General features: G+C 40.0%; 1 protein-coding gene across 1 annotated transcript in view; it reads right to left on the reverse strand.

The window, feature by feature from the left end:
• The window catches only part of nid2a (nidogen 2a (osteonidogen)), a 129,558-nt gene that overhangs the window by 34,653 nt on the left and 68,491 nt on the right, over positions 1-26,414 (reverse strand). Inside the window, exons 17-32 of the mRNA XM_061978517.1 lie at positions 18,688-18,816; positions 12,995-13,120; positions 11,872-12,005; positions 9,290-9,395; positions 9,079-9,203; positions 5,549-5,654; positions 4,852-4,985; positions 4,669-4,774; positions 4,459-4,583; positions 4,277-4,382; positions 4,067-4,191; positions 3,886-3,991; positions 3,675-3,799; positions 2,868-2,973; positions 2,657-2,787; positions 1,166-1,271 (exon numbers count right to left, since the gene is read on the reverse strand). Coding sequence (XP_061834501.1) covers positions 1,166-1,271; positions 2,657-2,787; positions 2,868-2,973; positions 3,675-3,799; positions 3,886-3,991; positions 4,067-4,191; positions 4,277-4,382; positions 4,459-4,583; positions 4,669-4,774; positions 4,852-4,985; positions 5,549-5,654; positions 9,079-9,203; positions 9,290-9,395; positions 11,872-12,005; positions 12,995-13,120; positions 18,688-18,816 — 1,896 coding nt within the window. The remainder of the gene's footprint in view (positions 1-1,165; positions 1,272-2,656; positions 2,788-2,867; positions 2,974-3,674; positions 3,800-3,885; positions 3,992-4,066; positions 4,192-4,276; positions 4,383-4,458; positions 4,584-4,668; positions 4,775-4,851; positions 4,986-5,548; positions 5,655-9,078; positions 9,204-9,289; positions 9,396-11,871; positions 12,006-12,994; positions 13,121-18,687; positions 18,817-26,414) is intronic.

The raw sequence follows: 26,414 nt of genomic DNA on the forward strand, positions 1-26,414 counted from the left end.
GTACCCGCACTCTTTTACTATGAAGCCACGTTGATGTAACACGTGGCTTGGCATTGTCTTGCTGAAATAAGCAGGGGCGTCCATGGTAACGTTGCTTGGATGGCAACATATGTTGCTCTAAAACCTGTATGTACCTTTCAGAATTAATGGCGCCTTCACAGATGTGTAAGTTACCCATGTCTTGGGCACTAATACACCCCCATACCATCACAGATGCTGGCTTTTCAACTTTGCGCCTATAACAATCCGGATGGTTCTTTTCCTCTTTGGTCCGGAGGACACGACGTCCACAGTTTCCAAAAACAATTTGAAATGTGGACTCGTCAGACCAAAGAACACTTTTCCACTTTGTATCAGTCCATCTTAGATGAGCGCAGGCCCAGCGAAGCCGATGGCGTTTCTGGGTGTTGTTGATAAACGGTTTTCGCCTTGCATAGGAGAGTTTTAACTTGTACTTACAAATGTAGCGACCAACTGTAGTTACTGACAGTGGGTTTCTGAAGTGTTCCTGAGCCCATGTGGTGATATCCTTTACACACTGATGTCGCTTGTTGATGCAGTACAGCCTGAGGGATCGAAGGTCACGGGCTTAGCTGCTTACGTGCAGTGATTTCTCCAGATTCTCTGAACCATTTGATGATATTACGGACTGTAGATGGTGAAATCCCTAAATTCCTTGCAGTAGCTGGTTGAGAAATATTTTTCTTAAACTGTTCAACAATTTGCTCACGCATTTGTTGACAAAGTGGTGACCCTCGCCCCATCCTTGTTTGTGAATGACTGAGCATTTCATGGAAGCTACTTTTATACCCAATCATGGCACCCACCTGTTCCCAATTTGCCTGTTCACCTGTGGGATGTTCCAAATAAGTGTTTGATGAGCATTCCTCAACTTTATCAGTATTTATTGCCACCTTTCCCAACTTCTTTGTCACGTTTTGCTGGCATCAAATTCTAAAGTTAATGATTATTTGCAAAAAAGAAAATGTTTATCAGTTTGAACATCAAATATGTTGTCTTTGTAGCATATTCAACTGAATATGGGTTGAAAATGATTTGTGAATCATTGTATTCCGTTTATATTTACATCTAACACAATTTCCCAACTCATATGGAAACGGGAATTGTATGTGTGGCCCTGTGATGGGATCTTTCCTTCTCTTACCTGAGTTGTCACAGTCTGTGGGTGGTACACCAGGCCTAGTCCTGGTTCCTGGTCTTTCCTGTCCCTGGCTGTCTACACACCAACAATGCCCAGTGGAACCATGGCACTGTGAAATCACACTTGGCATTTATTCCATGTGGCGAAACATTGTCTTGAATTACGTGCAAGAAAAAAAAAAATCTGTACAAGGGTCCTTAAAGGGGAACGCCACTTGTTTAGGAATTTTGCCTATCATTTACAATCCTTATGTAAGAGAAGAACACATGTTTTAAGAAATGTTTTTATGCATTCTAAATAGTAAATAAATGCGATCAAAAGTCAGCTTGCAATGGAGCTTATGCCAGTCACTCTATTCTGCTAAAAAAGCCTTTAAAAAAACATCTAAACACCTCCAATAGGTTTTATATACACACTGTAAGTATATATGTAAAGTAGTAACGACCACATCTATAGTAATGTTTAATATTTAGGTATTTTGATCATGTTATGCATACGCGGCGCATTAATCTCAAAAATGCATCACAACGTTTGCTTTTTCTTTGAACATCACTGATTATTACTCACTGCAGACTTTATGAGAGCCAACAAAAATAATCATCACTTACTGTATTATGTCTTCTGTCATTACGATGCCGATGGAAAGAATCTGGTTATATTCCTGTTTAGATGAAGAATGACTCATAATTCTCACGAAGTAAAGTTGGGTGGAACCAAGTGTTTTTGTGTCGTTGTCACCGTCCAAATTGAGCTGTCAAAGTGTACGAACTTGACGGAATACATCCTCATCCTTATACTATCCAGGTGAGAGGCATTATTTATGATTCAAAATAAACTTCTACAATCAATTACGCGACTTGCCACTTGATGATGTCAATATAGGCACACAAGCTTGAGATCATAAATAGATTGTCTGCGTTAGCGCTTATAATAACAATATTACTAATACTTGGTTAATATTCAAGTCACAAAATGTAAATGGAGTATTGTTGGCTGTTTATCGGTGGCTATTTATTGCTTTTATGGGCGGAATAGAGGACCTACCATTGACTCTGTTGTAAGCGGACGTGTATTTACGAGTTAAAATGCATTAAAAAAAATACATCCGTCTACATCCGTCGTCATGTCTTTCATAATGATTGTGGACGATGGGTAAAATTCCAAAAAAAGTGCAGTTCCTCTTTAAAGTCTGGACAAATGAAGTACACGTATAATATGCATACATCATACCGTTTCAATCAATTAATAAAGGCATATTAAAATAAACATTTACAATAAATGTTTAAATAACAAATGTAACAAATAATAAATACATATTTCAAACATTAAGAATTCAATTAAACATAAGAAAACAATGTTTTATTTGCATTGCATATGGTATATTAAATACAAATATTACATGTTTTTTTGTTTTTTTCTTGTATCTTAAATGCATTTTTGCCAATGTGTTCAGGCTTGAGAGTGGAGTTAGGACTGATGGAGGAAATTACGTACCTGTAGTGGTGTGTACTGCCCTTCAGCATCACACTGAGGGACATAACCTCCCACTGTAGAGGAGTCCTGAGAAACGGTGGTCTGCACACTGTCACGATGGTGCACACACTGGGTTTTGACCTGTGGTCCATCTTTGAAGGAAATGTTTATAGCTTGTTTAGCAGAACCACTGTAATGGCAATTGGTAATGATTTATAAGAGAAAAAGCTACCTAGTGTGTCACAGTTTATGGGTGCTGTGCCGGCTGGAGTTCTGGTTCCTTCTCTCTCCTGCCCTCTATTATCTACACACCAACAATATCCAGTAGAACCATGGCACTAAATGCACAAAAAAAAAACAGGAATTACAACAAAGACATGAGAAGAGGGTATTATTAAAGAGGCTCTGCTTTTTTTCAGAAATGTTGAATTGGTACGTTAAAACATGCAATGTTCTTTAATGTAATTTTTTTGATAAGGTTCTTGTCAGGTTTGTCACTGACAGTTCAGTTAGGTTTTGTTTTTTCCTGTCTTTGTTTCCGGTCAGCTCTCTAATTTTGGTTATTTCATGATTATCTCCCTGAGTGCTTTGTCCCCTCAGCTGTGGCTGATTGGCACCTGGCGTCAATCAGCCAGCTGCTATTTGAACCTGCCTTCCTCTCCAGTCAGTGCTGGATTATTGTCACTACTACCTGTCATAATACTTGTCGTTGTAGCTCTGTCTACTTTTGTTCACTCTGCTCATGTCATAGTTCCTTCGTGTTACAGTAAGTGTTTTTGTTTCTTGTCGACAGTTAGCCTTTGTGCTTTTATAGTTCATAGCCAAGTTTGTTCTCCGCCCTGTGCGTGCCTTTTGTTTGTTTTTTTGCTATAGTGTTAAATTAAATCATGTTTTCCTGAACAAAGCCTGCCATCTCTGCATCTTGGGGTTCGTCACCAACACCCTCTGACAGTTCTTAACAAATAAACCATATTACTATTACCACTAGTCAAAAAGCCCAATGACCACACGTGAAGAGATTCAAACAGGCAGGCTTTACCTGTTGAGGTGTGTATTGTCCATTAGCATCACATTCAGGTAGAAATGCTCCCACTAGAGGATAACCTTCTGGACCGGTGGTCTGGACTCGGTCTCTGTGATGCTCACAGTGGGTTTTAGGACGTTCTGTGAAGTACAATTCAGACTTATGCAATAAACTAAAAATATAGTACGATCATTTTGGAGTAAAAAAAAAAAAGGCTTTCGCTGACCTGGTTTATTGCAATCCCTTGGTGTTGTACCAGGTGGAGTTCTGGTTCCTGATCTTTCTTGTCCTTGACTGTCCACACACCAACAATGTCCACTGGAACCATGACACTGAAATATAATAGTAAAAATGTCAACTACTGTACATGAGAAAAGAAATATATATACCACACTTGTAGTATTTACCTGTTGAGGTGTGTATTGTCCATTAGCATCACACTCAGGTAGAAAAGCTCCCACCAGAGGATAACCTTCTGGACTGGTGGTCTGGACTCGGTCTCTGTGTTGCTCACAGTGGGTTTTAGAACGTTCTGTCAAGTACAATTCAAAATTATACAATAAACAAAAAATATAGTACGATAATTTTAGGGTAATAAAAAAATCGCTTTCACTCACCTGGTTTATCACAATCCGTTGGTGTTGTACCAGGTGGAGTTCTGGTTCCTGGTCTTTCTTGTCCTTGACTGTCCACACACCAACAATGTCCACTGGAACCATGACACTGAAATATAATAGTAAAAAATGTCAACTACTGTACATGCGAAAGGAAATATATATACCTCACTTGTAGTATTTACCTGTTGAGGTGTGTATTGTCCATTAGCATCACATTCAGGTACAAATGCTCCCACTAGAGGATAACCTTCTGGACTGGTGGTCTGGACTCGGTCTCTGTGATGCTCACAGTGGGTTTTAGGACGTTCTGTCAAGTAAAATTCAGAATTATACAATAAACAAAAAATATAGTACGATCATTTTAGGGTAATAAAAAAATCGCTTTTGCTCACCTGGTTTATCACAATCCGTTGGTGTTGTACCCGGTGGAGTTCTGGTTCCTGATCTTTCTTGTCCTTGACTGTCCACACACCAACAATGTCCACTGGAACCATGACACTGAAATATAATAGTAAAAAAATGTCAACTACTGTACATGAGAAAGGAAATATACATACCACACTTGTAGTATTTACCTGTTGAGGTGTGTATTGTCCATTAGCATCACATTCAGGTACAAAAGCTCCCACCAGAGGATAACCTTCTGGACTGGTGGTCTGCACACTGTCTCTGTAATGCTCGCAATGGCTTTTAGGACGTTGTGGTTTCTCTGTTTGAAGAAGAAAGCAGAGCAAGATCATGTAAAGATGATGTACTAATCAAATCTTGTGTTGTACAATAAGCGTATGTACATGTATATGTATGACATACATGTCTTAACAGTAATCCAATCACAGCAGCTCCCAGAAAACAAGGCTTCGGTATAAAGCAGAGTTTACTGAAGAGTGACAGAGAAGCAATCTTCACAGTTCTGCAGAAAATATATATTTTATCGGATAAATTGGTTTTTCTTGTTATTCTCTTCTTAAACAATGGATTTGACTAGGTAGACTGTGCTTTTTGTCCAATGCAAGAAGAAAAAGAAATTGCAACAACTACGAGGTTTGTTTTTGTGTATTGACGCGTTGCATTTTGCCATGTTTGGTTTTATTGTAAACATGTGAAAGAGACACATACACAGCTGATTCAAGGAAGGAGAAAATCATCTAAATACCATATCATAGTAACTTCTAGGGCGATCATCTGACCATAGGAAGCTCATTTTAAATAGTAGAAGACACAAACATTGATAGAGACAGCTAATAAAATTTATTTCTGCTGAGCCTTCTGTACCTGCTTCGTCACAATCCGTTGGTGTTGTACCAGGAGGAGTTCTGGATCCAGGTCTTTCTTGTCCTTGACTGTCCACACACCAACAATGTCCACTGGAACCATGACACTGAAATACACAATAATTTCGAATAATTAGGACTGTCAAAATTAATACGTTAATGAAAATTAATTAATTTGCGTGATTAATTAAATGTAGCACAAAAAGACAACATTTGTTTCAAGTGGATGATGTCTACGTTGTAACAATAGTTATTGTCAATACATCTCATACTGATGCAAAGTTTGTTTATTAAAATGTTCACAGGTGCCACATTTGTAAGGAACATTTGTGGGATGAGCAGCACAGCTGAGTATTTGGGTTAAACCAATGGAAAATGTTTAAAAAAAATTCTTCCAATTACAATCTTATTTTTGTGTTTGGTAAATAAGCCTCTTTTCCATTTCCACTCATGTTCCACTCACCCGAGTCTTAATCTGTCCCGTGCACTTGGTACTGTCCCAAACTGTTACGCTATTGTGAATAAAGGCAAGTTAAGAACTTGCACCATGCAAAAAAACGGCATTCAAACTGAAGCCTGTTTTCTTAGACCGCATACAAGCTCACTGATTGGCTCTGTGGCCAAACGTGACCCTACCTCACCTCAATCGTTGACAACACGCAGCAGCTGACTAATCAGAAGTCAGATTCTCTGATGGGGAGTTGAATGCAGATAGAGAGAAAAGATTCCCCTGCAAACCGCAGTAAGAATCACATGCAATTAAAATAAATAAAAACAAATTTTGTGCTCCACTCGAAGGTGGCTATGTTGTTGACATAAAACTTTGTGGCATAAACATTCCAACTGTCATTGCTGAAAGAATTAGAACACGTATTACATCTGTAACTTTGTTGATCCCTGGTTGCCCAGGGGTTCACATTCTTGCCTTTTGATTCAGAGTATATGTGTTTGATCCTCAGCCAAATTATACGAGATAAACATTAAATCCTCATACAATTTAAAAAAAACCCTTCTAAAACCAAAATTTGGTCACAAATTATGGCAGTAGTCTCTAATAACCTCTGAGAGACTGCGCTCTGTAGGTTTGAGTGTCGCGGACGATAGAGTTCTGTCCCAGACTATGGAATTACTAGAGGTTGCAAAATGTCATCTAGATATCACACGTTTAGGTTCTAGTGCACGTGTTGCAGCTCAAAAAGGTCTGATTGTGAAAGGCAGTCATGGCAGGCCTCCTGGTAGCCCTAGGAGACTGGAGATTGACTGCGTGAAGTCTGCTCTGGATTGTCGGGGCAAAGAGTCGTCGGCCCTTATAATCACACCATCCAGATCAGTCAACAATTTGCCAGCTGTTTTATGGAGCAGAAACCTACTGACCACTGTAGCTGTGCCCAAGCTCAAAGGTGGAGGATGTACTAGAAGCTCAAAACAACAGTCAATAGCAACAATAGCTTGGGTTTGCCATGTGGATAAATTAATACATTGCAAATGTGTCTTCTTTCTTGAAACTTCTAGCATCTTTCCACGAAACACAAACCAAGAGCCAGCGTGGTTGGGGCGGGGGCGTGGTTAAGAGGGGAGGAGTATATTTACAGCTAGAATTCACCAAGTATTTCATATATATATATATATATATATCCCCGCGACCCCGAAGGGAATAAGCGGTAGAAAATGGATGGATGGATGGATATATATATATATATATATATATATATATATATATATATATATATATATATATATGTATATATATATATATATATATATATGTATATATATATATATATATATATATATATATATATATATATATATATAAGAAATAATTGACTTTCAGTGAATTCTAGCTATATATATATATATATATATATATATATATATATATATATATATATATATATATATATAAAAGAAATACTTGAATTTCAGTGTTCATTTATTTACTCATATACACACACATAACACTCATCTACTCATTGTTGAGTTAAGGGTTGAATTGTCCATCCTTGTTCTATTCTCTGTCACTATCTTTCTAAACATGCTGAACACTATGGCGTCACATTAGTGCCAAAAATCCGAGCGCATAAAAACTGTTATCGCGCGCTGATTCTCCACTTCGTGCGCGCACGCGACGCCTTTCTGCGCGCTGTCTGTGTGCTCCTGGCATCTCTCCTCGCGCTGTCATGTTTCTTTTTGGCACTTTGGGGGCGGGTATGCTTAGACGGCCCCTCCTTTCTGATTGGCTCTGAGCATTTTTCATATGACCAATCATTCTCCAGTGTAGCAACGTTGTAGCCATCTTACCTCGGACATCTAGCCTCAATCATTACATTGATGTCAATGGTACATGTACTAATTGATTTCGACCAATTTACAAACGGTTTGCCTTGTTACAAATCTTATTACATGTAGATATGACATAGGTTGCTGTACCTGTTGAAATTACCTCTTTCGCTTTAAAAAAAAAAAGACTTAATTGTGCAACATAGTTGTGTAGGGTCAGTGTTAGTCAGTTCTCTGATTATTTTAAACTGTTTCATAATACATTATTAAAAGCTATTTTTAACATTTTAAAAACAAAATTCAAAGATTATTTCATTAATTTTATGGCTGAATCAAAAGAAATTCCATAAATTAGAAAACAAATGTTCAAGAAGAAGTGAAAATATAAAATAATGTTATGGTTGGATGTTATTGCTGGTGGACCAGTTCTGGCTGAAAGATGTGATTATGGTGTTTGTTGTCTTATTATTTATTTGGGTCACATTTTGTACTACCCTGTATTGTGTTTATGTGGTATGAAATAACCTTCATCAGCGCGCGACATTTTTTTATCCAATTCTTCCTCCGTGAATCTTGATACATATTGACGATGACCCGCCCTGCTATACTTCTGATTGGCTCTGAGCATTTTTCAGCATTTTTCGCCTGACCAATCAGAAAGAAGGAGCCGTCTAAGCATACCCGCCCCCAAAGTGCCAAAAAGAAACATGACAGCGCGAGGAGAGATGCCAGGTGTACACAGAGAGCGCGCAGAAAGGCGTCGCGCGCGCGCAGAAAGGCACCACGCGCGCACAGAAAGGCACCGCGCGCGCGCAAAAAGGCACCACGCGCGCGCAAAAGGGTGTCGCGCGCGCGCACGAAGTGGAGAATCAGCGCGCAATAACAGTTTTTATGCGCTCGGATTTTTGGCACTAATGTGACGCCATAGAACACCCTCTCTGATGATGCATTACTGTGTGGCACGCACAAAAGTGCTTTCATCAAATGCACTAGATGGCAGTATTGTCCTGTTTAAGAGTGTCACAACATTGCTGTTTACGGCAGACGGAATGCTTTACTGTAGACGTTCTTTATATTGTGGGAAAGCGGACTCAGGTCCGCCTGAATTTCGGGAGATTTTCGGGAGAAAATTTGTCCCGGGAGGTTTTCGGGAGAGGCGCTGACCGGAAGGGTTGGCAAGTATGACCTAAATTCAACCATATTACCCTCTGTACTAGGGTCCCTAGGGTTTAAAAAGTTAACTTGCTTTACCTGTTGAGGTGTGTATTGTCCGCTAGCATCACATTCAGGTACAAAAGCTCCAACAAGAGGATAACCTTCTGGACTGGTGGTCTGGACTCTGTCTCTGTGATGCTCACAATGGCTTTTCGGACGTTCTGTCAAGTACATCTTAGAATTATACATGAACTGAAAATATAATATAGTGTTAATAGAGAAACAAACTTATTTAGCTTTAGCTCACCTGGTTTGTCACAATCTGTTGGTGTTGTACCAGGTGGAGTTCTGGTTCCTGGTCTTTCTTTCCCTTGACTGTCCACACACCAACAATGTCCACTGGAACCATGACACTGAAATACACTTTGGTCAGTGACTGCACATGATCATTTAAATACAGTGCATCCGGAAATTATTCACAGTGCTTCTCTTTTATAGCGATATTCCAAAATGGAATAAATAATTTTTTGGCCTCAAAATTCTACACAAAATACCCTGTAATGACAATATGAAAAACATTTTTTTGAATTTTTTGCAAATTTATTACAAATGAAAAATAAAAATAAATCACATGTACATACGGTAAGTATTCACAGCCTTTGCTCAACATTTTGTTGATGGGACTTTGGCACCAATTATAGCCTCAAGTCTTTTAGAATACGATCCCACAAGCTTGGCACACCTATCTTTGGGCAGTTTCGCCAATCCCTCTTTACAGGACGTGTCAAGCTCCATCAGGTTGGATGGGCAGCCATTTTCAGATCTCTCCAGAAATGTTCAAACAAATTCAAGTCTGGGATCTATCTTGGCCACTCAAGGAAATTTACATACAGAGTTGTCCTGAAGGCATCCCTTTGATATCTTGGCTGTGTGCTTAGGGTCGTTGTCCTGCTGAAAGATGAACTATAGCCCCAGTCTGAGTTCAAGGGCACTCTGGAGCAGGTTTTCATCCAGGAAGTCTCTGTACATTGCCACATTAATTTTTCCCTTCTATTCTGACTAGTCTCCCAGTTCGTTCCGCTGAAAAACATCCCCACAGCATGATGCTGCCACCACCATGCTTCACTGTAGGGATGGTATTGGCCTGGTGATGAGCGGTGACTGGTTTCCTCCAAACATGATGCCTGTCATTCACACCATGGACTTCAATCTTTGTCACACCGTACCAGAGAATTTTGCTTCTCATGGTCTGAGAGTTTTTCAGTACATTTTGGCAAACTCCAAGTGGGCTGCCATGTGCTTTTTACAAAGAAATGGCTTCCGTCTGCCCACTCTACCATGCAGGCCTGATTGGTGGATTGCTGCAGAGGTGTTTTTCCGGCTGGGAAGTTCCCCTGTCTCCACAGAGGAATGCTGTAGCTCTGAAGAGTGACCATCAGGGTCTTGGTCACCTCCCTGATTAGGGCCCTTTTCCACTGATCGTTCAGTTTAGACTGACGGCCCGCTCTAGGAAGAGTCCTGGTGGTTCTAAACATTTACGTTTACCAATGATGGCGGCCACTGTGCTCATTGGGACGTTCAAGGCAGCAGATATTTTCATATACCCTTCCTCAGATTTGTACCTCGAGACAATTCTGTCTCGGAAGTCTACAGACAAATCCTTCGAATTTATGCTTGGTTTGTGCTCTGCACTGTCAAGTGTATGACCTTGTATATAGACAGGTGTGTGTCTTTACAAATCATGTCCAATCAATTGAATTTACCACATGTGGACTCTAATTAAGCTGTAGGAACATCTTAAAAATGTATGGTAGAAAAACAGGATGCACCAAACAACTTGCACTGAGCCTAGTCTATAAAATCCGCTACACCTCCCTGATACCGAAGTACATGTCAAACTACTTCCTTAACGTAAATGACCGCCATAACCACAACACCAGGGGGAACTCCACTAACCACGTTAAACCCAGATTCCGAACTAACAAAGGTCTTAACTCATTCTCTTTCTATGCCACATCAATATGGAATGCACTCCCAACAGGTGTAAAAGAAAGGGCATCTCTATCCTCCTTCAAAACCGCACTAAAAGCACACCTTTAGGCAACTACAACCCTAAACTAACACCCTCCCTTCCACATAATACCTCTTCGGATTGTAAATAATCAAGTGTAAACAATCAAACAATCAAATGTAGACACTTGTTCTTATACTTTCTGATCTCTCTCTCTATGTCCACTACTTGCTGTACTTATCCTACCAAGTCAGTCCTACACTGTTTCAATATCCATTTCTCTGATGATACAATTGTTGATGCTGATTGTTGATGACTGAAGTGTATACCAACCAAACCGAACCCCACATCACCCCTCCATATCCCACACCCCGGATTGTAAATAATGTAAATAATGTAAATAATTCAATGTATATACTCTGATGATTATCTTGTGTGATGACTGTATTATGATGTTAGTATATATTTGATAGTATATATCTGTATCATAAATCAATGGACGCCGACTTAAACAAGTTGAAAAACTTATTCGGGTGTTACCAATTAGTGGTCAATTGTACGGAATATGTACTTCACTGTGCAATCTACTAATAAAAGTTTCAATCAATCAAAAAGTAAAGTTTCAAACCTGATCTCACATTTGATCTTTATGGCAAAGGCTGTGAATTCTTAGTAATTTATTTTCTTAGTTTTTAAATTTTTAAGACATTTGCAAGAATCTCAACAAAAAAACAAAACCTTGTCATTATTTTGTGTCAAATGTTAAGGACAAAAATGTATTTATTCCATTTTGGAATAAGGCTGTAACATGACAACATGTGGAAAAAGTGAAGTGCTTTTGAATACTTCCTGTATATGCCACATTTGTTGTAAATTACCTGTTGAGTTGTGTATTGCCCATTAGCATCACACTCAGGTACAAACGCTCCCACCAGAGGATAACCTTCTGGACTGGTGGTCTGCACGCTGTCTCTGTGATGCTCACAGTGGCTTTTAGGACGTTCTAGTTCCTCTGTTTGAAGAAGCAAGCCAAATCATGTAAAGATGATGTACTAATCAAACCTTGTGTTGCACAACAAGACAATGCACAAGGTATTACACGTTTGAAGACTTTACAATAATGCAGTTGGGCATCTTTGCTTTTATGGTTTTGACATGTTTTTTTTTTGTTTATTACAATCATGTGGAAGAGCTTTGCACAACAGATTCAAGGAAGGAGCAAATCACCTGAATACCAGGAAGTAGTTAAAACATGTTTTAAAAGTACAAGCCCAAGTATTGGTTCACAATGCCTTATTCAGAAAAAAACTAGCAAAATCCAGTTCTGTTTTTTGAGTTGGTCTTTTGTTATACAGTGTTATTACACTTTAAAGGGCTGTTTGAAACTTGCTCAAAGTTACATTTTTCAACCCAAAAATGTAAACAGAACATATTTCTTTAAATGTCTATATTTTATACAATTACTGAATAAAAAATGTGCAAAAAATTGCTCATCCGTCAAAGGAAAACGTCTAACATTGTGGCTGTCGCCCACCCACGGCTGTCTCACACATACACACCCAGAACAAAATCAACTAACAAATTGCAGTCATGTTGTTGTTATGTTTGAAGATACAGTACATTCAATGATAATATTAGTAGCTAAACTTTGCCAAATGATCCCTATTCTTATCTTACAACAAGCGTAAGTAATGCATGTTTGCGTTTTACATGGGGTGTAGTTTATGTCTTCCAAGCAGCGGAAAGAGGTCGTAATATAATGCTTACAATCCTTGGGAAAGATAGCACCCTCCTAGCTTAAGGTTGCAGACAGCCCTTCTAAAGCATGCAGTAAAGCCAAACAATTGACACATGATGAAAAAAGCAGTCCTGGAAAAAAGCTTCTGGCCCCACAACCGAGGCCAAATTTTCAAACCCAATGTGGCCCGAGAGTCAGAAAGTTTATCCACCCCTGGTCTAGATGTAAACACAGAAGAAGAAGAAAGAGGTAAGATCACTGACCTTCCTGCTGGGAGCAAAGAAAGCCGTCTCCATAAAAGCCTGTCTGGCAGTCACAGTAGAAGGAACCTAAGCTGTTGGTGCATCTGGCATTGGTGTGGCATGGAGAAGTGCGGCACTCGTCCACGTCTGAGGACAAAGACAACAAGTATGTGTTGCTATTGTTTTTACAGTGTACCTGGGTTTTGTACGCCCCACTATCCGGAAGGATTACGTTTTCCCCAAAAAATGTTGCCAACATTTTGCCTAGGGATGTCCGATAATGGCTTTTTGCCGATATCCGATATTCTGATATTGTCCACCTCTTTAATTACCGATGCCGATATCAACCGATATATACAGTCTAGGAATTAACACATTATTATGCCTAATTTGGGCAACCAGGTATGGTGAATATAAGGTACTTTAAAAAAAATAAAAAATAAATAAGATAAGATAAATAAATTAAGAACATTTTCTTGAATAAAAAAGAAAGTAAAACAATATAAAAACAGTTGTATAGAAACTAGTAATTAATGAAAATGAGTAAAATTATCTGTTAAAGGTTAGTACTATTAGTGGACCAGCAGCACGCACAATCATGTGTGCTTATGGACTGTATCCCTTGCAGACTGTATTGATATATATTGATATATAATGTAGGAACCAGAATATTAATAACAGAAAAAAACAAACTCTTTTGTGTGAATGAGTGTAAATGGGGGAGGGAGGTTTTTTGGGTTGGTGCACTAATTGTAAGTGTATCTTGTGTTTTTAATCCAACTTTTTTTATTGGCATTTTCAAATAGACAGAAAAAAGTGCAAGTCGAAACAGTACAATTTTAAAGTCAGTAAATTATTCACACCCTTTCCCTTAAAACCCAAACCACCCACCCACCCTCCAACCCCACTCAGGTCACACTAACAAGGGACATATGGCACAATCATATAGCAAGTAAGACGACAAAGACAGACACATTCACACACGCACACACACACACACACACACACACACACACACACACACACACACACACACACACACACACACACACATACGAGGCCAGAGACAGACAAACAGGCTGAAAGGAGAGAAAAAATAATAATAATAAAAATAAAAATAAAAAAATAAATTAATAAAATAATAATAATAATATTTTTTTATGTTAATTTAATAAAAAAACAACAAAAAAACAAAACAACGATATCGATAATAAAAAAAACGATACCGATAATTTCCGATATTACATTTTAACGCATTTATCGGCCGATAATATTGGGCAAGCCAATATTATCGAACATCTCTAATTTTGCCCCATCTTATTGTCTCAGTTATCGTACGGTTGTCATAACAAGAGTCTCGAATAAAGATAAAAGTGATGTCAAATGTTCCCCTAACCATGTATTTTTTTTCTGCAAGTAAAACTATAATTATTCTCTGTAAAATGTGTTTTGTGTTCATATTTGTGGGTGGTTGGAACTATCTGTTCATTAGGTTTACATTATTTGTCATGGGAAAATTTGCTTCAGCTTTCGGATGATTTGGTCTTCGTCTGACCTTTTGGAAACTAATGACAACCAAAGCAAAACTGTATTTAGTGCGTGTCGCCTTGTGTGGTGCTTTTACAACATTCAGATAATAATATAAACGACAGTATGGAGAGTGTTCAGGGAAGTTCATCAAAAGTTCACACTGATGGGCGAACACACACACACACATATAAATCACACACATTCCAGAGCAATATCCCTTGACTACGTTTACACTGCAGGCCAAGGTGGCCCAAATCTGATTTTTTCGAAATCTTATTCTCTCTAACAGAATGTTTACACTGTATAATGTCATCTTCGTCAGAATCCAGTATAATGCCCCAATGTAGCCACAATGTGGCCGTAACTTCACTTGTATTCGCAGTTCAATAAGGTTAAAACAAAGAAAGTTGACCGGATTCCATAAATGAACAAGGAAGTCGCTACTCCTACTACTACAAAATAAAAAATAAAAAGTCGCCACACCTTAAAAATTAGTGTTTTTTACATGAAAACAAATGAAATAATATAATGTATGAATGGATGTAACAGTATACAATATTTGTATTGCTGTAGAGGGGGCACGGACATCAGCGTGGATCTATGTTAGTTTTATTATACAACTCACTTAAGTAAACAACTTACGCAATGTACATTACATGTACGTAATGTACGTAACATGTAAGCAAATACCCCACAGCGACAATTCTGGTCCTTCAACAAACGCGATTGCTTAGTAATAAAATATATATTCATATATTACATATAGCCTATTATTTGCGCACTATTGACTAGTGATGTACCGAAAGTTTGAGCGCCGAAAAAAAGACTTTGCTCACCAAAACCAGATATTGTGATGACGTATGCACTTCCGCTAGCGGGCTGCACCGTTCCCCACGCACACAAATGACGTAGCTCATCCAAAGATGACTAACAAGTTGGAATAAGGTCGCATTTCCATTTAGACTGATGTCACATTTGAAAAGATCAGATTCCAATCGGAATAAGACTACCTCTTGATGTGGCCCGAATCTGATGCGAAAAGATCAGATTTGAAGCACTTTAAACTGGCAAAAAAAATGAGATCGGTGTCATTTGAGGACAAAAAAATCAGATTTTGTGTCATTCACGCTGTTTAATTTGTGTATTGTGCCCACAATTTCGCCCTGTCATCTTTATTTTCTTTTTTTATTTATATTTTTTGTATTATTTTTATTACTGAGTAGTCCTGGGTTCAATCCAGGGCTCGGGATCTTTCTGTGTGGAGTTTGCATGTTCTCCCCGTGACTGCGTGGGTTCCCTCGGGTACTCCGGCTTCCTCCCACCTCCAAAGACATGCACCTGGGGATAGGTTGATTGGCAACACTAAATTGGCCCTAGTGTGTGAATGTGAGTGTGAATGTTGTCTGTCTATCTGTGTTGGCCCTGTGATGAGGTGGCGACTTGTCCAGGGTGTACCCCGCCTTCCGCCCGATTGTAGCTGAGATAGGCTCCAGCGCCCCCCGCAACCCTGAAGGGAATAAGCGGTAGAAAATGGATGGATGGATGGATTTTTTTTTTTTTTTATTTATTTCGCCAAACATGAAATACTGTACCCCCCCCGCGACCCCGAAGGGAATAAGCGGTAAAAAATGGATGGATGGATGAAATACTGTATACCCAAACATTTAATAAAGTCAAATAGAAATAAGGAAACAAGAGAAGTATCCCACACTTCTCTATTGTAAAGTAAATCTGTAGATCAGACCTGGGCATTCTGCGACCCGCGGGCCACATGCGGCCCTTTGTACGTCCCTGTCCGGCCCGCGTGAGGCCAATCATAAATTACAAAATACATTTTAAAAAGTATCTATCTCGAGTGTGCAATACAACGGTGCTGCTTTTGTTTTGAAAAGCAGTATTTGTATTACTTCCGTGTGGACGTATGCTCGTGCGCGATTGTGAGTGAATGTGAACAGCGGCAATCACAAATTACAAAATAAATTCCAAAAAACATCTATGTCGTGCGCGCAATACAACTGTGCTGCTTTTATTTTGAAAAGTGTTATTTATGGGCGTATGTTCGTGTATAACCTGTGAGTGAAGGTGCACAGCGACAAGTGATGCCCGGTTATCCCCGAGACGCTAAAAAAAGAAAAGTTGATGACGAATGGCGTGTTTTCAACAAGACATGGACTGCCAAGTATTTCTTTACAGAAATTAAAGGTAAAGCTGTGTGCTTAATTTGTGGTACACATGTTGCTGTGTTTAAAGAATATAGTGTAACGACCTGCTGATGTTGATGTTGTGTTCTTGAGTTGCGGAAATGAGGAGTGAGGATAGACGTGCGTGTGGAAAGAACGAGATAAGTTGAGCTGTGTTAGTATAGGTTGCTCAATAAAAGTTTAAAAAGAGCGTCAGACTTGGTGGGCACTTCTTCTGGACGCTACAACTTTGCGCATACTGCCGCTGCTTGTGTGAGCATACTGCGCTGCTTGTGTGCTCAGCCTGCTACGTCATCGGGAGGTACGTGCTACGATGTTTCCTGGCGACTTTGTCAAGATTGAATGGGAGGGGAAGGTTTAAGGTGCCGGCAGCGACTGCAGATGTCTGTGTGAATCCCGGACGTGAGGAGCTCGCCGCAAAGAGAGAGAGAGAGGGAGGAAGGAGAGAGGCAGCGTCTACAGGTGCAGCGCACGCTGCTTGGCATGGGGGAATTCCGCCCTCAATGAAGACTCCCAGGTTTGATGGCAAGGCGAACTGGGAGGCATTTCATCCCACTTCTGACACCAATTGTAGCGTCCAGAAGAAGTGCACACCAAGTCTGACGCTCTTTTTAAACTTGTATTGAGCAACCTACACTAACACAGCTCTACTTATCTCGTTCTTTCCACACGCACGTCTATCCTCACTCCTCATTTCCGCAACAGCAACGCTTCCTCCTTCTTCCCCAATCACCTTACAGGCATGATATGTTCACAACAAAGAGGATGCAGGATAAAGTGACAGAAATTGAAATTTTTGCATTGTATTATACATCAGGAAGTGTTGTGTAAGAAAGTGTTAAAAATAAAACCATCAAAAGCCATCTGCTTTTGTATAAAGATAAGTTAGATTAAATGAAAATATTATTATTATTATTATTTATCTTACGGTATATCAAAAATAATTTGAGCAAAATTTAATTGAAATATTGTCGGTGTGGCCCTCCAGCAGTGCTCGGGTTGCTCATGCGGCCCCCGGTAAAAATTAATTGCCCACCCCTGCTGTAGATAGATAGATAAATAGATAGATAGATGGATAGTACTTTGTTGATTCCTTCAGGAGAGTTCCCTCAGGAAAAATTTAAATTTCAGCAGCAGTGTACAGAATTGAGATCGAATTCAAAAACAAAAAAGTAAATAAGTAAATAATAGGTGTATAAATGGAAATAAAATAGAAAATATTACAATAACAATAAAAATAATAAGCAACAATAAGAATACAAATATAACAGTAAAAATTCGAATATAACAAGAGTGCAATAGTGACCTTGTTATGAAAATGTATTGCACTGTTATTGAACTGTTAATTGCACTGTTTTTTTGTTGCAGTTTATTTCAGTATTGTTATTGCTTTGCATCCCCTGTCATCCGAGTAAAGAGAGGAGTTGTACAGTCTGATGGTGTGTGGGCTGGACAAGACAGATTAAAAAAACAATGATAATATTAAATAAATGAATAAATAAATATGTATATATTTTTTTATTTGAAATGACCCGCGGGCCATATTGTGGACGCTGGTGTAGATTGTCAGTCATCGGGTCATGGTAAGTCGCAAAGGATACATGCAGCCAAATGGACTATTCCGGTTTGTTCGTTTCACATTTCGTCGAAAAGGCGTCTTCACTTCTAAATTTTAGGTCTGTCTGTATATGTCTGTGGTCGGTGTGTTCCCTGAGGGTAGTGACTCTAGGGCTGTTGTTGCTGTTCTGGCCGTACGTGGCTGGTAAATGACCGTCCTGCATACCAGCAGGTCATTCTATCTCACTCTACAACACTAGACTGTGTTTTATAACCTGTCTGAGAACGACACCTTAGTTATAAACACAAACGTAAATAAAATTAAATCAAATCCAGCCGTGTTCTTTCACTCGAACACACACCTATACCTTTGCCGCTCTGAACCAGTTACATTCCGTTTAATGACATGTACATCTTACAACTCACCCACACATGTGCGTCCGTCAAAGCCAAATTCATAGCCACTCTGGCACTGGCAGCGATGGCTACCTGGCAGGTTGATGCACTGAGAATGTGCGCCGCATGTCGCCGAACCCTCAGCACACTCGTCCACATCTACTGGGAGAGAGAAAAGTGTTGACCTGGAAAAGCATGTACACTTGGCAACACTGTATTCCACTCTTGCAATCTTTGTGGTAGCAAAATGACACAGCCACACAAACTGCAAACAAGTCTTTAAATGGTGAAAAGAAGTCAAGTAAAAGCAGATTTATGATTAATATTCACCATGTTTTTGTCATGGTGTCCTCATGTTATTTTTTATTTTTTAGCAAGCGCTTTTGGCGCAGACACGCAGCGTCTTTCAAAGTGAAAGTAAACAAGCAATAAAACACAACAGCGGCGTCCTATTATTGGAAAAAAGCTCAATGAAAGCATGAACAGATGTTTGGTTGCAAAGAGAAAGGTGAGCCAAAAGTGCTATCATTTGGCCAACTGACACAGGGAGGCACATCACTGCTTTGAAAGATCAACATAGGACTTCTGTCTGGTTATACTTACCTTTCTTGAGGAGAGGTGTTTTTTGTACCATACACATTATTTGTTGTGTAGATAGTTAGGCTTTGAAGTTAAATAATTATAATACCTATTTCACTACATTTATATCTGTGTTTGATAAATGTGTACATTGTGTAGTGGGGTTACATCTTTCACCCAATGAACTTTAGTTAGGGAGAGAGAGTTCCGGTGGGATGGTTTTTGCTGAGGGACAGATATCCTGTGTTGTGGTTGTGGCACTAATAGGCTACTGCGATATACTGCTCCGTTACTGATAAAAAGACTAAATGTTAATGTCATTAAAACATCTATCTCCGTCTTTTGACACTGCTCCTTCAACTCCTGTCCTTACGCATTACATTGATTGATTGATTGATTGATTGATTGAGACTTTTATTAGTAGATTGCACAGTACAGTACATATTCCGTACAATTGACCACTAAATGGTAACACCCCAATATGTTTTTCAACTTGTTTAAGTCGGGGTCCACGTTAATCAATTCATGGTACACATATATACTATCAGCATAATACAGTCATCACACAAGTTGATCATCATCAGAGTATATACATTGAATTATTTACATTATTTACAATCCGGGGGGTGGGATGTGGAGGGAGTTGGGGCGGGGTTTGGTTGATATCAGCACTTCAGTCATCAACAATAATATCATCTGAGAAATGGACATTAAAACAGTGTAGGTCTGACTTATCATGAATTGATTACGTGGACCCCGACTTAAACAAGTTGAAAAACTTATTCGGGTGTTACCATTTAGTGGTCAATTGTACGGAATATGTACTGTACTGTGCAATCTACTAATAAAAGTCTCAATCAATCAATCAAAACTTCGTAGGATATGTACATCGACGTCAGTCCCACAGAAGTTTCCGAGACTGTACAGAACATCGAACGGTGCAACTCAAAATGCCGGCGTTTTGGGAGACGTCCACAGCAATTTGGTTCGCTCAGGCAAAGGCTCAGTTCACCCTCCATGGTATTACAGACGATGCCACGCGCTAATACCACGTTGTGTCGGCAGTTGGGAGCTCCACTGCAGGTAGAGCAGTAAGCTTCATTACATCTTTTCCAGCTCTGGATAAATATGCGGGGCTCAAGACTTACCTCCTTAAGATTTGAACTGTCGTGGTCAGAATGAGCCTGGTGTCTCCTTGCTATTCAGTGCAATGGGGAGAGCAAACCCTCGGGGGATATGGAAATTATGTTGAACCTGCTCGGTCTGGAGGAACCCAATTTTCTCTTCATAGAGTTGTTTCTGCGACACATGCCACTGCACGTCCACACGGCACTCGCTAATACAGTTATTACTGAGCCACGCCCTCTAGCAGAGGAGACAGACCGATTCTTCCTGGCCACCCGGCGCTTTACCCCTGACGTGATGGCTCCGACTCACGATCACACGGCCATGGGCTTCAGCGTGCACCCGGCCAGAGGACACACAGACAGCCGTGCCAGCCCAAGGTTGTCCTACTTCCACGCACGTTTTGGCGCCAAGGCTAGGAGGTGCCGCTCCCCCTGCAACTACAATACGGCGGGAAGCGCCAAGGCCTACCCTCAGTAATGGCTGTGAGTGCGGGCACAAAGAGCTGGCTGCTTTTCGTCGCAGATTCCTCTGTGACACCTGCACCCAGAGGAGCGTCCTGTCAGCTACTGTGAATTATGTCGCTTGCGGGGTGCACAGCCCACTTTTGACGTCCGCAAAGAACACCCCCATCCATACATATGGCACAAAGACGGTCTACTGGTGGATGCCATGACCTTTTCCTTGTTTGCGTGTGTCCGTGACGTGTCATATTACGGTCTCTCCAGCTCGCTCTCTAAATGCAACAAATACCAACAGAAGGGTTGCCCGGTTTGACACAACCCACCTTTTCGGCCACCACAAATAAATACGGGGTTGACCACCACAATGAGACCAAAGGCCCCAACCATCCATGCTCTGGCCCAATTGCTCAACCCAAAGAGACTGTCAGCTGCTTAGTACAAAATCGCTAACATGGAACAACTTGGTATCATCCGCAGTTCAGAGAGCCCATGGACCTCGGCTCTCCACATGGCCCGGAAGCCAGATGGCGGTTGACGTCCATGCAGCGACTACCGCCGCCTCAATGATGCTACCCCGCCCAACCACTACCCGGTCCACCACATTCAGGACTTCTCTGCGTATCTGGCCGAGAAGCTCCTGTTCTCTAAAGTGGTTTCCACCAAGTCCAAGTACACCTTGCAGACATACCTAAAACAACTATGTTCACTCCTTTTGGGTTGCTTGAGTTCCTCAGAATACCTTTCGGCCTGAAGAACGCGGCTCAATCCTTCCAGCGGCTAATAGACTCAACGCTTAAAGTCATGCTCTTTGATGTAGTCTACTTGGACGATGTCCTTGTTGCCAGCTCCTCGGAGTAGGAGCACTTGACACACCTTAGGGACCTCTTCACGAGGCTCGACCAGCACAGCCCAATCATTAACCTGGCGAAGTGTGTCTTTGGGGTGCTGTCCATTCAGTTCCTTGGGCACCGCATCAGCAAGGATAGGGCCAGCCCTTTGCCGTCAAAGTTGAAAGCAGTTTCCGCCTTTCCCCACCCTCAGCCCAAGAGCTCAAATAATTTCTCTTGATGGTTACGTATTACCACCAATTCATCCGTTGGGCAGCCCATGTCATGCACCCACTGTACGAAGCCCTGAAGGGCAGGACCTCTAATCAGAATGTCGACTGGACGGCCGAGAAGGACAAGGCATTCGAGGACACGAAGGCCGGGCCACCATGTTGGTCCACCCATCCCAGGAGGCATCGGTCGCTCTCATGACGGATGCATTCGACTATGCCGTTGGCAATGTGCTGGAGCAGTGGGTGGACGACGCTTGGAATCCGCTTGTCCATTTCAGAAGCCAGCTAGTTCCCAGAGAGCGTAAATACAGCACCTTTGACAGGGATTTGCTCGGCGTCTGGTTGGCAATCTGCCACTTCCACTTCATCTTGGAAGTCTGTGAATTTACTGTTTTCGTGAACCACAAACCCCTCACATACCCATGTCCAAGGTGGCCGAACCAACAACACTAGCTGTCGTTCATCTTGGAGTACACCACAGACATTCGACACATCGTGGTCAAGTCCAACGTTGTCACGGACAGCCTATCCAGAGGGAATGTCAGCACGGTGCAGTTAGGTCTGGACTACTTGCCTATGGGTGTGGAACAGGCCTCTGACCGCGAGATTCAGGCACTCATTGTTTCGGACAATGGAGGAAGTCGCGGACGCTGATTTAGGGATCAGGCAATGGTGCAATCTCTTAACTGGCCAGCCCAGGCCCCTTGTTCTTGTTGGTTGTCGGCATGCTGTTTTCAAAGTGATCCACAGCCTCTCCCATCCTGGCAGAAAGGCCCGTGCAAGGCTGGTGGACCCGAAGTTTGTCTGGAGGGGGCTGAAGGACGTGTGGGCCTGGGTCGACTCATGTGTGGCCTGTCAGCGCGCAAAAGTGCACGACCACACAAGGGCCCCGTTGGAGGAGTTCGCTGTTCCAATGTTTGAAATTTTTACAAAACAAATTAAAATTGGCCTTTTTGGGATTTTAGGTTTTTAGGTGGTTTTAGGCCCAGTGTATACATTCTGTCAAAATTAAAAAATAACTAAATTCATGTAAGGTTGTGTTGAAAAAATGAAACCAACCAAGGCAAAACACAGTAAATCACAGTGTATTCACAGAAGCAATTTTTTTGGTAATTTACGGAAAAATCCACCATTTTCAGCATTTAAATTAATACCTATAAAAGTTCTCATTCATCCAGGTCGTTCAATCGTTCGCAACTGGACTGTTTGGTTAGTTTTGAAAGATGTTTCGCCGCTCATCCAAGTAGATTCAATATTAATGGTAGTGATAGCTTTATGGTAGGATTTAATGCGCATGATGTAAATAAAACTTGCATTGCATGATCAGCAGTCAGAGGTGAGCTTTGTTTACACTTGATCTGACATTATACAATTAGTTCCGGCGTCATGGACGGGCCTCCTGGAGGATATTTATTTTAATTGGGTTTTGTTTTTTTTACACCGGAGCAGGTAAAAATACGATGATAAGTTCAGTTCAGTGCAGTTCAGTTCAGTTTCAGTTTATTTCGAACATGCATACGATACAATATAATACATCACACAATTCCAGTTGTTTCATTACAGCACGTTCGAAAAGGAGTAGGAAGAAGCAGAGCTTATTTAATCCTACTCCTTTTCATACCGTAGCAATTTTATCCAATTTCCTTGTTCTCTGTAGCAGAACAGTGAACAAATACATAATAAATAAATAATATACCATAGTAAGCAAACAAATATTAAATACATAAATAATCTTTGTCTTATTAAAAAAAAAAGGGTTCAAGATGTTCATCATAATTCTTGTTTTGTGTACTTTGTGAACACTTGTAGTTTGAATAGTCTCTTAAATTGAATCATATTGGTGCTTTGTTTGATTTCTTTGGTTAATCCATCCATCCATTTTCAACCGCTTGACTTAAGGTTTTAAGTGTTGTACGAGCATACAAATGTTTTAAATTAGATTTTCCTCCAAGGTTATATTTCTCCTCTTTTGTTGAGAAGAATTGTTGTACATTCTTGGGTAGCAGGTTATAGTTTGTAAGTAAGCAATCAAAACAAATGCACAATGAATGATAACACAATTCACTGACATGTTAGTTGAAGTATAAATACTAGACAAAATGTTGACAGAACCAAATCTAATTACAATTAATTTTGCCTTGTCGAATGTATCCAATCACAGCTCTTTAATGACGTACATTGAAAGAGGGGTGGGGGTTAGTTATGAACATTACCATGAATTGATTAATGTGGACCCCGACTTAAACAAGTTGAAAAACTTATTCGGGTGTTACCATTTAGTGGTCAATTGTACGGAATATGTACTGTACTGTGCAATCTACTTATAAAAGTTTAGTTATCTGACAAGTCTGTTTTCTTGTCAGATAAAGACGTCGACACCAAAACCAATATATGTAGCTTTGACATGTTCCACATGGTAATATGTGTACACCTTGGAGAAAGCGAAAAGTGCACATTTCATTTTTACTGCTATGATGCCATTAACAGGCGAGTCATCGATCGTGACATCGACTAAACTGTAAGTTAAATTTATAATTTGCTGCCATCAGCTTTCTGGCTTTGTCTGTCCACAACTAATCACTATATGTTAGACAAACAGTTATCTTTGTGGTTATAGTCAGGGTATGTGTTACTATTTAAGCCTTTATCATAAATGACAGAGTTGGCCATTTCTATGGTTATATTGGGATTGTAAAAGACTGTTACTGATGTGATGTTAATGTGCTAAAACCTCTTTCTTGTTTAGAAGCTACATATAATAATAACTGCTCTTTGTTCATGCACATAATAAATATTAATCAGGTGTTTGGATGTATTCATTCAAGAGAGTTACATATATGATAATGAAGTACATATACTGTACTGTTTACGTGTTGAAGTACCCTTTATACCCGTAAGAGAGTTACATATATGATAATGAAGTATATACTGTACTGTATACGTGTTAAAGAACCCTTTAAAAAGCTGAAATCAACCTCAAACGATATCTTAGTGATTAGGAATAACATTTGGTTATTGACACATTACATCTGTGGATCTCCTACGTTTATTCTAGTAATGTATGCACAGACAGATGAGACGTGTCAATATTAAAATATTAATTTGAATCCCTTTTGGCAGGTACAGGGATTTAATGAATACATCCGAACACTTGAATAATATTCTCATGTGCATGAACAAAGAACAGTTAATATTGTCTGTAACTTTTAAACAAGAAATAAGTTGTAGTAACAGTCTTTTACAAATAATGCTTTAGAAATGGCCAACTTTTTCATTTTTTGGAAACGATAAAGGCTTAAACAATTTCAAACATATATCCTTACAATAACCACAAATATAAGTGTTTGCCTTACATGTAGTAATTAGTTGTGGAAAGACAAAGCCCCAGAATTGCAACTTTAACAAGCATGCACGCTCCCGTGGCGGAATCAATATTTTGCTGCTGTTATGTCTGTTCATCATGTTTTGTTGAAGTTATGTTCCGTTTGGGTTTTGTACACTTAGTTCTTGCTTTTCACTCCCTTGTTTTGTCACCATAGCAACCATTAGTTTCACCTGGTTCACATCCTCATGTCACGCACCTGTCTCACGTTTTCACATTTTGAGTCATGCACCTGTTTTCACTAATCATGTCACCAGTATTTAAGCTTTTTGTTGCCAGGCAGTCGGCCTGGTGACTTTATCCTTTCTACCTCTGCTACCTTTCATTCCAAGCCATAGTTCCATGCCATAGTTTTCATGCTGTTTCACGACACAGTAAGTGTTGTTTTCGTTTTCATGTTCATGGTCTCTCTAGTTTTGTTTCATTAGCCAAGTTTGTTCTCCGCCATTGTGCGCGCCTTTAGTTTGCTTCCTTTTTTTGTAGTTTGTTAGTGTTTAAAATAAATATGTACTTACATTCACGCCTTGCCCGTGCCAACTTTCCTTTGCATTCCGGGAAAACAAACCCCAAGGTCCACGTATTGTCAGCTGCCCCCCAGAAAAATGTAATGCCCCCCTTTAAATATTTTTCTGCAGCCGGTTCTGCAAATCAGTAGTAGGTGATCAATACCTCCTGAACTCATGGAGCTACCAAAAAACCCCCACATGTGGAACACACATTGGTACTGTACCACAGCGACTAAACAAATATTTAAATAAATACATTCACAAAATGCAAATTAAGAGAACTTCCTGAAACACATATATATATTATGGAGAGTAGCATCATGGTCATAGTGTAAGATTGTCATAAATAGCCATTTTAGGGGCAGAGTATCTCAATTAATCACAACATTATACCATTTGTGGGTGTAATCCAAGAATATTACCCCACAAAAGGCAAGGCTTACTGTAATCGGTTTATTAGGTGCGATATAAAAACAAAGGCATAGGGCAGGGGTCGGCAACCCAAAATGTTGAAAGAGCCATATTGGACCAAAAATACAAAAACAAATCTGTCTGGAGCCGCAAAAAATTAAAAGCCATATTACATACAGATAGTGTGTCATGAGATATAAATTGAATTAAGAGGACTTAAAGGAAACTAA

The sequence above is a fragment of the Nerophis lumbriciformis genome, linkage group LG01 (assembly GCF_033978685.3).
Source record: "Nerophis lumbriciformis linkage group LG01, RoL_Nlum_v2.1, whole genome shotgun sequence".
Taxonomy (NCBI): Eukaryota; Metazoa; Chordata; class Actinopteri; order Syngnathiformes; family Syngnathidae; genus Nerophis; species Nerophis lumbriciformis.